The sequence below is a fragment of the Tiliqua scincoides genome, chromosome 2, assembly GCF_035046505.1.
Source record: "Tiliqua scincoides isolate rTilSci1 chromosome 2, rTilSci1.hap2, whole genome shotgun sequence".
In the NCBI taxonomy this organism is placed as follows: Eukaryota; Metazoa; Chordata; class Lepidosauria; order Squamata; family Scincidae; genus Tiliqua; species Tiliqua scincoides.
This window is the reverse complement of record NC_089822.1, coordinates 22,136,880-22,150,440: the sequence shown is the minus strand read 5'-3', so window position 1 is coordinate 22,150,440 and position 13,561 is coordinate 22,136,880. Positions and strand designations below refer to the sequence as shown.

Here is a 13,561-nt window from a genome sequence, read left to right as displayed (position 1 = left end):
GCCCGGGGGCCACTTGCGGCCCCCGAGGCCTCTCAATGCGGCCCTCAGGGAGCCCCCAGTCTCCAATGAGTCTCTGGCCCTCTGGAGCTTCGTTGGAGCCCACACTGGCCCAACGCAACTGCTCTCAGAGTAAGGGTGACTGTTTGACCTCTCATGTTTGACCTCTCATGACCTCTCATGTTTGACCTCTCATGGGATGAGGGCTCACTCCACTGCTTGCTGTTTCACGTCTGTGATGCAGTAGTGGCAGCAAACGACAGGCCAGCCTTGCTTTGTGCAAGGCCTTTTATAGGCCTTGAGCTATTGCAAGACCTTCATTCATTCATGTAAGTTCATCTTTAATACATTCATTTATGTAAACTTATGTAAATTTATGTAAATTTTAAATGTAAATTAATTCTTCCCTCCGCCCCGGCACAGTGTCAGAGAGACAATGTGGCCCTCCTGCCAAAAACTTTGGACACCCCTGTCTTAGAGGGTAGTCCCATGTAAAGTACATTACAGTGATCCAGTCTTGAAGTCACTAAAACAGGGATCACTGTAGCCAGGTCCAAATCTAGTTCACAGTTGATTGTTACATGTAGGGTGCAATCCTAACCCCTTATGTCAGTGCTTTCCAGCACTGGCATACTGGTGCCAATGGGACGTGTGCTGCATCCTGCAGTTGGGTGTCACTCACGGAGGTCTCCTCAAAGTAAGGGAATGTTTGTTTTTTTACCTCAGAGCTGCATTGCCCTTATGTCAGTGCTGGAAAGCACTGACGTAAGGGGTTAGGATTGCACCCCTAGTTAATCAAAGTCAACTCAGTGATACTTGTACAATGGGAGTATAATTCACAAACGTCTGCTTCTATATATTTGTGTGTGTGTTTTTTTTAAGTTTTCAGTGTCACACACTTACACTAGCCCAGAAAAGGAAAAATGTTGCTGCCACACTAAGAGTTCAATCCTATCCAACTTTATAGTGCTGATGCAGCTGTACCAATGAGGCACGCACTGCATCCTGTAGTAGAGAAGCAGTCATGGAGGTCTCCTCAAGGTAAGGGAGTGTTTGTTCCCTTACCTCGGGGTTAGTGGCATCACTAGGGGGTGTGGGGGTGCAGGCCACACTGGGTGATGTGCACGGGGGGGAGCGTGATACCACTGTTTTTTGAATAATACAACCATGTTGTTTATCATTTGATATGTAATTCCATGCAGGCTGCAATGAAACAAACAGTGTCAAAATATCTCTATTCAATAAAAAGTTATAGCCAAAAAGCCAGCGGGGTGGGGCAATGGTGTATCACCATGCCCACCACCTGGGGCATTGCATGACCTACTGCATGGGAGGAGTCCATCATGGGGATGATGCGCTGGCCTCCTGCACCAGGTGATGCAAACCCTAGTGGCGCCACTGCTCAGGACTGCATTGTGGCTGCATTAGGACTAGAAAGTTGGATAGGATTGGGCCCTAAAATCCTTTAGCATGGCTGAAACACATCTTTTCCATTATGAGCTGGAATTACAACAGAAGGTCTGCACAGCACTGAACCCATTTCTGCTCAGCGCACAGGTATACAGATTTTATCCCTGTTGCATATATGCAACATTGGGAAGAAATGGCTTAATACAGCACGATATTAATTAGCAATACTCTATTTGTGACAAGATCCTTTTAGAATGTGTACCCACAAGTAAGCCCCATTCAGCAAAGGTTCTTTCCAGTGATAAATATTTCTGTTTGCAGATCTTGCCAATTTTATTGCTTTCTGTTGATGACAGCTGGAGGATTAGTAAGCCTTTCTTAATTGCCTTGTTCTCACAGGGAAGGAGAAAATTTAATTACTGCTCCTCTTCTTTCTTTTCATTTTTATAGTGAAAATAAGTACAAAATTCAAAAGAAAACTAGCAAGAGCCGATGGGACTGTTGTTGCGCCAGTGTTTGTGGCTTTATATCTGCATATCCCACGAATAGGATTGGGCTTAAATGAACTCTGGTATATTGTGCTACATCCTACAGTCCTTTTCATCAAACTCTAATATATGATTCTCAGCACACACTTATGTGATTGAATTCACCATTAGAGTCTCAATTTCCCCGTAGCAAAGATGTCATCAACTATCATTTGAATTGTATTTTTTTTTAAATTCTATATGAACATGAACTTTGTCAAAGGTTATTGTTTCCCATCTAAGTGTTAAATGGAAAATTATTGCCCAACAGCAACTTTAGGACCAAATATGTTACTTAGTGGTCAGGAAAGGTAATATGATAAAATGCAGTGTGAAAATATATAAAAATAATGAATCAAAATACATAAGAGAAAGACATGAGCAGTGGAATACCTCTGCTCACTGGCAAAGGGGCAACTTTTAAAGTGATGTTTTCTTAAACTTAGCAGGGGAAGGGCAACTGTTCCTCTTCACTCCAGCATGGCATCTTTTCCTGTGGCTGGTTTCCTTTCTTCATCCTTTGTAGACTGTGAACCCTTTTGGGACAAGGAAAAGTTCATGCATGTATAGAGTTGGGGGCCTGCAGGCCAGATCTGGCCCCTGAAGCTATTTTATCTCACCCTTACTACACTTTAATCGAAATGTACCAATCCTCAGACCACCATCTGGAGAATCAAAATGACCCCCAAAATCCTGAAATTGGCCACCTTGCATTTTAGTACAGCATATAAAGCTGGCCTGCAATATGTGGTGAATTGATAAGGAGACTTTACCGAATTGCAGTAAAATCTTGAGGCTTCCTTACTGGGTGTGTTTTATGTATCCTGTGGTTATGTTTGAGTTGAAGTAAGACGTTCAAGGTATTATTGGTTTTGACAATCTTCCAAGCCATTTAAGTGTGGTGTCTCTCTTATGACCTAGTCTGTGAGGTGCAGTGTGTCAGCACTAGCCTGTTTATTACCCTGCTTGTCTCAGTCACAGCTTAGTCTGCCATCCAAGCCTGCAACAGAAACACTGTCCCTATTGAGACAGATAGGGAGACATCATGGCTATTCAGGTGCTACCAGAATGAGTCATACAAAATACCTTTGTAAGCATTCACATGCTCCCAGGCTATACAATTTCTTGTCCCAGTTTATTCAAATATCAGTTCCTGCAGGGCATGGTTTGAGGTCTGTTTTCAATCCCTGACGATCTAAATGATTTTAAATGCTAAACCACTTCTTGCCTCATCAGCCATTTCATTTCAAAGACTACATTTTAACAACTTCAGATAACCAGAGTCAGTTTTTCTAGTATTGCCTGTTTTGTTTTTTTCTTCTCTCTCTTTTTTAAGGTCTGGGTAGGATCAGTCACTGAAATAACCATAAATGATCTCTGTGCAGAAGATAGAGATTCCTCTCCAGCAGAACTCCTGTACTCCATTTCTCCTCCAAACAATGGTCACTTGGCTCTCAAGTCTTCTCCAAACAAAAGTATCCTTAATTTTACCCAAGCTCACATTGAAGAAGGACAGTTAGTGTTCGTCCATAGTGGTACGGTAACATTCTATAAGTGGCATGTTCTTGTGACAGAAGTGGAGGTGTTCTAAGTTACGTTAAGGATACTGGACTAAGCCAACAATAAATAATATATTCTAGCAGTTAGCTGTATGTTCATTCATCCAGAGCAAGCAACCATTTCTTCTAAGCAAACAGGTTGTCAGATCCTCTAGCTCAAACTACCTTGTGACAGTAAATAAATGGAAGTGACACTTGGCAATTTGACTGATTCCATGTTTGTGGCTCTCTAAATGCTCTTTGCTTATCTGCAAGTTGTGATGTCACTTCCAAGTTCTCTCTGGAGGAGAAAGTGCTCACTGTGGTGGATTCACACCCCCCCCCCATCCTTCTCCTGTGGAGGCTCCTCTTGAAGCCTCTTGGGCATGAAGCCGCCAACACCTCCTCCGCTGGCCTCCTCTATAACTAGGGTATAACCAGGGCTTTTTTTCTAATGGAACGTGGGGGGACGGAGTTCTGGCACCTTTTTGCAGGGGCCCCTCTCCTTCGGAGGCATTCCAGGAAGGGGGGGAGCAAAACAGAGGCATTCGCTGGGTGGGTGCTGGGGGGTGCAGGGTGGGCGGGTGCCTGGCCCCTGCCTGACCGCACAACAACCCCCTCCTGCCCCATCCCCAAGCTCTCGCCTGAGCCCAGCCCGCCTCCCCTCCCCCTGCGCACCAATGCCGAGGAGGAGGACGGACGGACGGACGGATGGACAGCCAGCCAGCCAGAGAGACGGGCTGTGGCACCCATGGAACACCCAGGTACTGGCTTGGCAGAGGAGGAGGGGAAGGAAGCTGGCTGGTGCAGCCCCCGTGCCAATCTGCAGCACGAGCCTAGGCATGTCTACTCAGAAGTAAGTCTCAGTGTGCTCAGTGGGGCTTGCTCCTGGAAAAGGGTGCATAGCCTTGCAGCCTGAGAGCCCAAGCCTATGCATGTCTACTCAGAAGTAAGTTCCATTGTGTTCAATGGGGCTTACTCCTGGGAAAGTGTCATAGCCTTGCAGCCTGAGTAAACAGGCAGAGGAAGGGCTCTGAGGCTGCAGTCCTCTCCACACTTTCCTGGGAGGAAGCCCCACTGCCTCTAGTGGGACTGACGTCTGAGGAGACAGGCAGAGGAGGGGCTCTGGGGCTGCAGTCCTCTCCACACCTTCCTAGGAGGAAGCCCCATTGACTCTAATTGACTCTAAAAAATATTTTATTTCTCCAATAAAAAATGGTTTATAAATAAATAAATAAATAAATAAAAGATTAACAAGTTGTGAGTTCCTGCACCTTTGTTTTTACAAAAAAAGCACTGGGTATAACTGTCTGAAGGGCGGTCATGGACGCCTCCTTGATGTAGCGCCTGGGGCAAGTACCCCTCAGGTTCCACCCTGGTTATGCCTCTGCCCAAATAATTTTTTCCCCACCACAAAGTATGGTTTTCCAGTCATCTGTGGAATCCATGTGCTTCCTAGTCTGCCATATTCTCAAATGCGGAGCCAATCTATGTTGTGAAGTCAGTGTTTTCTAAAAGCACATTATGGTGGAACTAATGACCAATTTGGCATTGCTAATTTTCTCTTCAGTGTCTCTTTCTTTCTGGATAGACATGCTTGCCACATTCATGATAAGATAAATAGGATGTTATGTGAAATTTTTTGAAAGTAGCTATCACTTTGCCAATTTTAAAAAATAATTTAAGCCAGAGCTTGGACAAATTCTGGCTGTGCCTTTGTTCCTTCCTCCTTAGTCAGCATGAAGTATATGGTTCATGGTAATAAACCATATGGTAATACTTGTTTTGAACATTTGTAACTGAATCCTTGCTACAGTCTACCAAGTCACATGTAAAAGAGATCCCCATAGATAACTCAACAGCAACCTGAGTTTCCTAAAATGGGACTAAAATGGATAGAGAGCAGGGAAGTCAGCAAGGCTGGGAGAAGTGTCTCCATTGCCATAGTGATGGAGGTGCTTCTTTTCAAAACAGACAAGACTGTCCAAGTGAACTTCTAATCTTTCCCTGAGAGCTTCCCTAGCCCTCCTAATGCCTTTTAAAGGCATAAAAATGTCTCTTCCAGTTTTTCCAAAAACCGGAAGTGACATTTTCCCCCTTCTAACAATCGTTCTGAGCCCCGTAGGGAGAATGCGTGCAACCTCTGCAGGGCTTGGAAGAGCCTCTGGAGGCAAGGTGATCACAGCTCCCCTTAGCTGTGATGCTCAAAGGCACAAGGAAGCGGGGGGGGGGCATTCTGCATATCCACAGTTTCAGGTATCCCCGGGGGTGGGTAGGTGGGTGCATTCCAGAATGGAACCTCCACGGATACTGGGGCACCACTGTATATTTATTCTAGATCAACTGCCAAATTTAATTGTTTTAAACACATTCTAAGGTGAACTTTCTAAATAATATTTAGCTTCACAAAAAAATGAATTCCTCTCTTCCTTTAGGAGCCATGTCTGGAGGCTTCAATTTCCAGGTTACAGATGGTTTGAACTTTGCACCTCGACAAATTTTTAGCATCACAGCTCGAGCACTAGTGATCCGCCTGGAAAATAACAATGTTCTGGGGGTCTTTCCAGGTAGGTGTTTATGTTTTCATTTTTAGATTCAGGAAATATTTATATGAATAGAACTATCAACAGTGTCTCCGACTGGTATCCAGTAGAGAACGAGCTCAACGGTATGGATATTGTAGCATACAAACTTTTAAAATGGCATTGTCACCCCTAAATTCTTTTATCAGTGTTTGTATTGTCTATTATCTAACATTTCAGTTGTGCATGCAGTAGGCAATTACGACTTTCTACTTCAGTGGAATTTAAAGCCTGAAGAAATATGTTTAAGCACATTTACTTGCAAGAAACTTTTTTCTTAAATCCAGGAGCACTGGTCCCCATCCTGGATTGGCCTAACCATGAAGCTGAGTGAGATGGTAGCTCCAAACTGTAGCGTAGCTGGGGACACTCACCTCCATCTGCTCTTGGCCTTCTCAACCCTTCACACCTTGGACTGGAAAAGAGAGTAGAAGAGAAACTGTGGAGGAGAATGGTGGGTTGGAGCACTGAAGGCCCACCCCCCTGTTTTCCTCTGCATTTCTTCATCCTCTCCATCCCCACCTTCCTTATTTCAATCCAGGGACTTTGAGGATTGAAGGATTGAGGATTGAAGTCTTGGGCTTGCCCTGTTCTCAGCCTAAAACAATACCTTGTTTTTCATATACTCCTTTCCCTGTATACGTGACTGAATAAAGAAACATGCACCACTGCTCTGGGGCAATAGCCATGATCCCCCCCCCCATTTTTTCAAGGGTGCAGTGCAGATTATCATCCAGGACAGTGGTCTTCAAATTTAAGGAGCCCAGACCCATCTTCAAAGCCCAATTGGTAGCTGTGGTAGTCACAGTTCCTCTTCTCCCCCCCCCCATTACATCCAAGCAATGGGTGCTGCTATTGGGTTGTTCATCCCTCCTTTTCATCCAGGCTAATGGGAAGAAAAGGAATGTAAAAGAGAAGTATGGCAATAGTGTGCATTCAGTTTTGAAAGGCAGAGGGAGAGAGGAACTGAGGTGAGGTAAGGCAGAGAGCAGAGGGAGTGCTATGGAGAGCAGGCAGATGTAGGATGCCCCCCCACTTCCCCGATGGCCCAATCCTATCAGGGCTATTGGCTAGCAGAACCTGTGTTCCATCAGCAGAACTGGCATGGCAGCCACAGCAATGGTGCACAGAATGGAGCCACCAGTGCCAGTGTCTGGTGACCTTGCACACATGCCACTGGAGTGCCCAGCCACTGCCAGTGCCAGTAAGTTGGCAGCAGGGGTGGGCTGTGGGCAGGTAGGGGGAGGAGCAGGGCATTCTGGGGGAGGAACAGAAGGTTGCCAGAAAATGGAGGACTGGACCCAGTGGCAGTTGCACATGCTAGATCCTATCCCCATAACCTCTCCCTGGAATGCTCCCTGGCTCTCTTTGGACATACGCCAGCTCTATAGCAAGCATGGGTCTGAGGAGACTCATTGGCAGCCGGAAGACCTACATGGAGTTTGCTTTCTGGTCAGCCCCTTCCATAGCATGCTGCACAGCCTCCACTTGGCATGGCTGCATGCAGTAGCATAGCAGGGGATAGGATTGGGTTGTGAGGCTGCAATCCTGTACACCAGTGGTTCTCAAACTTTGAGGGAGCTTTACTCCCTCAGTAAGTCTTTGTGGAGGAGGGGCTAGGGCAGCAACATTAATCCCAGGATCGCGCTGCTAAGGGCGTTGAGGGGGGGGGTTGCTTGTGACTTACTTTCAGAAGGCAGGGCTGCAGCAGGTGCAGGGAGCCTTGGAACGTTCGGAGAAAGCAGGCGCAAAGCACTTCCATTTTGCAGGAGGTGTTTTGCGCCTGCTTTCAGTGAAAGTTCCAAGCATCGGGGAGCGCTGCGCAGGGCTGCGCAGGGCTCCCTGCACCTCCTGCAGCGTGCTGCAGCCCTGCCTTCTGAAAGTAAGTCACAAGCACCCCCTTACCCCCCCCAAATGCTTGCGATCCTAGGGATCGCTTCCCTGCCTCTCCCCTTCCCCCACCCCTTAAAGGGATGGGAGAACCTTTACACAAACTGGTGGGTCGCGACCCACCATTGAGAACCACTGCTGTACACACTTACCTAGGAGTAGAGACCATTGAACTTAATGGGACTTCTGAGTACACAAGCATAGGCTTGGTCTGTGAAGGAGCTGTGAGGAAAGACTAGGGGAGGGGGTTCACAAAGAAACCCTCCAAAGCCAAAGTCTCCAGCAGGATTTATCTATGATTCCCTCACCCTGGCAACTGTTCAAACTGAGCAGGGTTAACCTCAAAGTAAAATGGTGACAAAACAAAATGGTGGCATTGCAGCCACCCACTTGTTGAAGACTTCTGATCTAGAATTCTAGGAGCTGGTTTCACCTATCTGTAATGATGGCATAATTATCCTAGAGGAGTGGTTCCCAAACTGTGGGTCAGGACCTACTGGTGGGTGACAACCTGAGTATGGGTGGGTTGTGAAAGGGTGATGGAAAGATTAGATCATTAATTGCTGCATGCCCTGAGGCTGATCAAAAATCAGATACTGTGGCTGCTAATTGTCCTACAAAGAGTTCAGCTCCTGCAGTTTGCAAGGGTGTGTAAACATAGGGAGATAAATGTTTAAGGGTCTTTTTCAGGTTATTATTAGTTATAAAGAAAATATTATTTAGTTCTAAATCTTTTTTTTTTAAAGTCTGATAAACCTAAGTGGGTCCCGACAGAGTGTCTTTTTAAAAAGTGGGTTCCAGTGCTAAAAAGTTTGGGAACCACTGTCCTAACTTATTATTTATAAATCTATTAATCAGGTTCTCCCTGAATTCAGGTTCTCCCTATTCAGTGAGAAAGTGCCTGAATAGTTAAAAGCTTGCAACATCCAAATCCACATAAAACATCCTGACATGCATCTGAATACCCATATCACTGGTGCACAGAATACATTTCTCTGCACAATACCATATGGAGCATGAATCATGTGAGGGGAAAAAATAACAATAAATTGCTTCCTGTCTGCACAAACAGGCGGCCCTTATTTCTAAGAAAATATGTTTGGAATTGAGGGGTATTGGTTTTGGGAAAGGAAATGTCGGATTCTGCAGGAGCTGACAGATAATGCTGTTTTCAGGTCCACAGTAGCTCATGTCATATTACATAGCAATAGTTCTTGGTAACCATGGCACCTTTAGTTGTAAGCCCCCTTGATCCTAGCTAGGAACCCAATTTATCACCTTCTGCATGCAGAGCTATGGATTCTTTCCCATTATGGAGAAAGATTCTGAAGCCTGGAAGCAGAAAAAAAGCAATATGAAAAATAGACATATTCATGAAAATCTGCTTAATTTGTCTAATATATTCTGTTTGCCAAATTTGCATTTTAGTCTGTGCCAGCGTGTACAGCGTGTCAATATGAATGAGTACCGAGGATAATACTTTATTTGCAGTTTGAACAAATGTGATCCACATATACTGCACATACAGGGCTTGCCAGTCTAAACCGCTGTTCCCACAGTTGCTTTTGGTGTGCAAGATAGCTTCAGGCAGAGTTTTATAGGAATTTTTATAGTAAGCCAAAGATAATTATAAGTGAACTATGCCGAATGCATTTTTGAAGGAGGAGTCATTCTGCATTCTGCCAGATCACCCACATTAAAATAGTAATATTTCTCTCAGTGCCTCAAACTCTGCTGTGCTAGGCTTCCAATAACTGCTGAATTTTTCTCCCCTTGAGCTAGAAAATTACTCATAAACATTAGAAACAGCTTTGGCTACACTGATTCACCTTTTGGTTGACTTGGACTTTCAGGCTTTCTTGTCCTCATTTTCTTCCTTTCTGTTCAGTTGTTTTGTAATTTGAAAAATCCTTCTCTTAAATATTGAAACAACCCATGTGCTGGTGTGTTTTAATCCTAGTTCATGTTTGTTTATCATCAGGTCTTTAATAAATCTGCTAGAATCATGGACCTTGAATCTTCCACCTTTTGCTGGGGGTGGAAGTCTGTAGTCAATACTGAGTTCCAAAACAAAGTCATTCTTGTGCCGATAGTGTGAAAACGCCATTTGTGCCTGTGATATTTATTTTTATTTATTTTTATTTATTTATTTATTTTATTATTTATTTTATTAATTTATACCCCGCCTTTTTGCCCAACGGGCACACAAGGCGGCTCACAACATTTTAAAAATACAGCATTAAAAACAATTATTAAAAACAATTTACAATAATTAAAAAATCTAAAAACAAGCAAACAAACAAACCCCGTGGATTTTCATATAAAAAGCAAGAACGCCAGCCAGCCTGTCAACAATTAAAAGCTTTTTGAAATAAAAAGGTCTTCAGTCCACGCCAAAACGTTAGCAACGAGGGAGCAGTTCTCAGTTCTAAGGGGAGGGTATTCCACAGTTCAAGGGCCACCACTGAGAAGGCCCTCTTCCTGGCCACCACCCCTCTCACATCTCTTAGTGGCGGCACAGTCAAAAGGGCCCCCCCAGATGATCTAAGAGCACAGGCAGGATTGTAGGGAAGGAGGCAGTCCCTCAAATACCCCGGCCCCGAACTGTAAATATTCAGCTGCAATTTTCCCTACACATTACCTGAGGGGTTGCACCACCTGTGCAACTTAGAAAGGGCACAAGGCCCATACTCATGAGGCAGTGAGGGTCCACCCCTGCTAGTCCACTCTGCCACACAGTAAGCCAAGTGCATATGGATGCTTTCTAACAGCCCAATCTTATGGGCTGTGGCCCACACTAGAATGTGCATTCTGCTGCTGGCCACTCCTGAGAAAATGCTGGAAAAGCACAGAAACTCTATCAGAAAAAGGAGGCTATCCAAGTTCTTGTGCAGCCATGGTTGCTTTTCTGCTGGTACTATAGATGCTGAAATTCTGGCATGACTGTGATTAAGGTTTTAAACTAACACTTATTTTGTTGGACAATGACTAGTTAATAAATTATTTTCTCAGACTATATTTTGGATGCGTTCCTGGTTCATCTATTGCACAATTGCCATCTGTTGAACACATGACACAGCAACAAAAAATGTACTTCTTAACCACACAAATATGTATGTTGTTTTTCGTGAAATGCATCATAATGGATTGTGGCTTATGCCTTGTTTTACTGAAACAGTGCATTAATTGATGTTCTGTTTTGATTCCTCTATCCCAGTACAGTATTTGCATTTTTAGATCATGTTTGACTTTAATGCATGACAGTCACTGGTAGAATAAAAACAAGTTTCTTTATCACTCTCCTGTTGATTTGATTCCTTCAAATTGGACACAGTGGTCGTTCCCAAGGAAAAGAGTGAACCTATTTGAACAGTAACAAAGAAACAATTCAAATATGAAGAAATTGCATGTATTCCTTTCTGAATCATACATCTTCCAGTTATGAGCAGGAGAACTGCACTTTTACTATTTGCCCACTTAAACAAACAATCTAAATATTGAAAGCTGGCACTTCAGGGATACAGCTACACAAGAACTTTTCTTTGGTTTTTTTCATATGCAGAGAAGATACATAGGGGAAGTCCTTTACCTGAGTCTGATGTGGTACAGGAAGGGCTTACTAGATTCCCTACACATTACTACTACTACACATTCCCTTACTAGGAAGGGCTTTAGATTGTGAGCCCTTTTGGGACAGGGAGCCATTAGATATTTGATTTTCTCTGTAAACCGCTTTGTGAACTTTTTGTTGAAAAGCAGTATATAAATACTGTTGTTGTTGTTGTTGTTGTTGTTGTTGTTACTAAATGCTATTTCAGCAAGTCTGAGCTGGTTCTAAGATAAAAGAAAGACTATTAATTGTTAATTTATATAGCTCCATCCATGTACACAATACCTTATGCAGAATGAGAGAACAAGTCCCTGCCTTGAAGGCATTATCATCTACATGCAGTAGATACAAGGGAAACAACAGGAGAAAGGGAGGAAAGTGGACGCAGAGCAAATAGGGGAAGAATCTGTTAATCGTTTGGCTTCAGGTACTTAACAGCCCAATTCTTTGCTGGCTGCCTGGCACCACTGTATAGCAATGCTGAAATGGCCATTTCTGTATTCTGTGGGGAAATGAGCCAGCCAGAGGTCTCCTCAGGGTTCCCTTACTCTCTGTCAGGACCAGCCAGCCCTATGGGGCTGCTCTGATCTATATCAGCTCATTCATTTGCTGGTGCAGATTTCAGTATCACGTGTAGGGATTTCTGGTGTGGGAGAGGGGATAGGATTCAGCAGCAGCCTCTGCCACCGCCCCTGTCCCCCTTCCAGTCTTGAACCACTCCCAGGCCACCCTACCCCCACACAGTTTCACACCCTTCCTTGCCCAGGAACATGTCCCTTCTGCCTGGTGGGGAACTTACCACTTGTAGGTCCTTTTCGGCTGCCAACTAGCGTGGAGGCCCAGCACCAGTTGGCACTGGCCTTCTTGCTGGTGCGATCTCGTCTGATCTCGGAAGCTAAGCAGGGTCAGGCCTGGTTAGTACTTGGATGGGAGACCACCTGGGAATTCCGGGTGCTGTAGGCTTATACCACAGTCTTTCAAGACTGAAGGTTGCCAACCATCTCCCCTCCCAGCCACCGCACCTTACGGCATGTTTGTGATGGCTGTTGCCGGGGCAGTGCGCAGGCTGCCGGCACTGCCCCAGCATAGGATTGGACCCTAAGTATAGTCACTATTCAGCTTGTGCATCTTACCCTCATTTTGGAAACCAAAGGCAGGCAGATAGAAAGTATAGCATACCTTAAAGCTCTCAAGGGAAAGAAGAGCAAAAGCAGCTTTCCCTGACAATGCTTACCTTTTTCAAAAGAGAAGGTGGGAACACACTACTAACCCAAATCAGCTTACTTTGTATCCCTGTTCACTTGCAAGGCTTGCATGATTGATAAATGATGGTTTTTCAATCATCTGACCTGGCTCTTTGAGTGAAGGCTAAGCAATCAATATATTGATTGCATTGACAAAATTGAGAGAAGACAGTTGAATGGCAGAAAGCAGAAATCTACTGACAAGGACAGTGCTAAAGACCTTTCTGTTCTGCTCTCATTTCTTATTATTACGAAGGTTCCAGAAAACCAATTACATCCAACCACCTGAAGGCTGTCACGAATGATGTAGTTGAGGCAGAAAACAGAACCATCATTTTTACAGTTGCAAATCATCCCAAACTTGGAAGACTCATCACTGTGCTCGCTGATAACAGCACACGGGATGTTTCAAGTTTTACGCAATCCATGGTAAGTGTTCGTTTTATAGTGTGTGTGTTGGTGATACAAGTTTCTTGGAGGGGCTTTTGTGTTTGTTCCATATGGCTTGTCCTTGCCCTCGGGAGATGTCTTTACACCTGTGCTCTGCTCAAAAATGCATTCCTTGGATACGTGAGTTTGTATGAGTGGGATGAGAGGAACTCTGGCTATAGGGGCCCCTAGCAGTTTTTGGCATTTTGCTTTTGTTCCTTTGCTTCTGATGCCACTGCCACTTTTTAGGAGGTAGGGGAAGTGTGGCAACTATGTGTGTGTCTGTTTGTGTGTGGTATTCTTGGGGCACTCCTCACAACTGAAGTGCTGTCTG

At 44.6% G+C, this 13,561-nt stretch overlaps 1 protein-coding gene across 1 annotated transcript in view; it reads left to right on the top strand.

Moving 5' to 3' along the window:
• LOC136639256 (chondroitin sulfate proteoglycan 4-like) overlaps positions 1-13,561 on the top strand; it is a 45,966-nt gene that overhangs the window by 21,378 nt on the left and 11,027 nt on the right. The window contains exons 6-8 of the mRNA XM_066613284.1: positions 3,271-3,469; positions 5,908-6,039; positions 13,055-13,227. Of these exons, the coding sequence (XP_066469381.1) occupies positions 3,271-3,469; positions 5,908-6,039; positions 13,055-13,227 (504 nt within the window). The remainder of the gene's footprint in view (positions 1-3,270; positions 3,470-5,907; positions 6,040-13,054; positions 13,228-13,561) is intronic.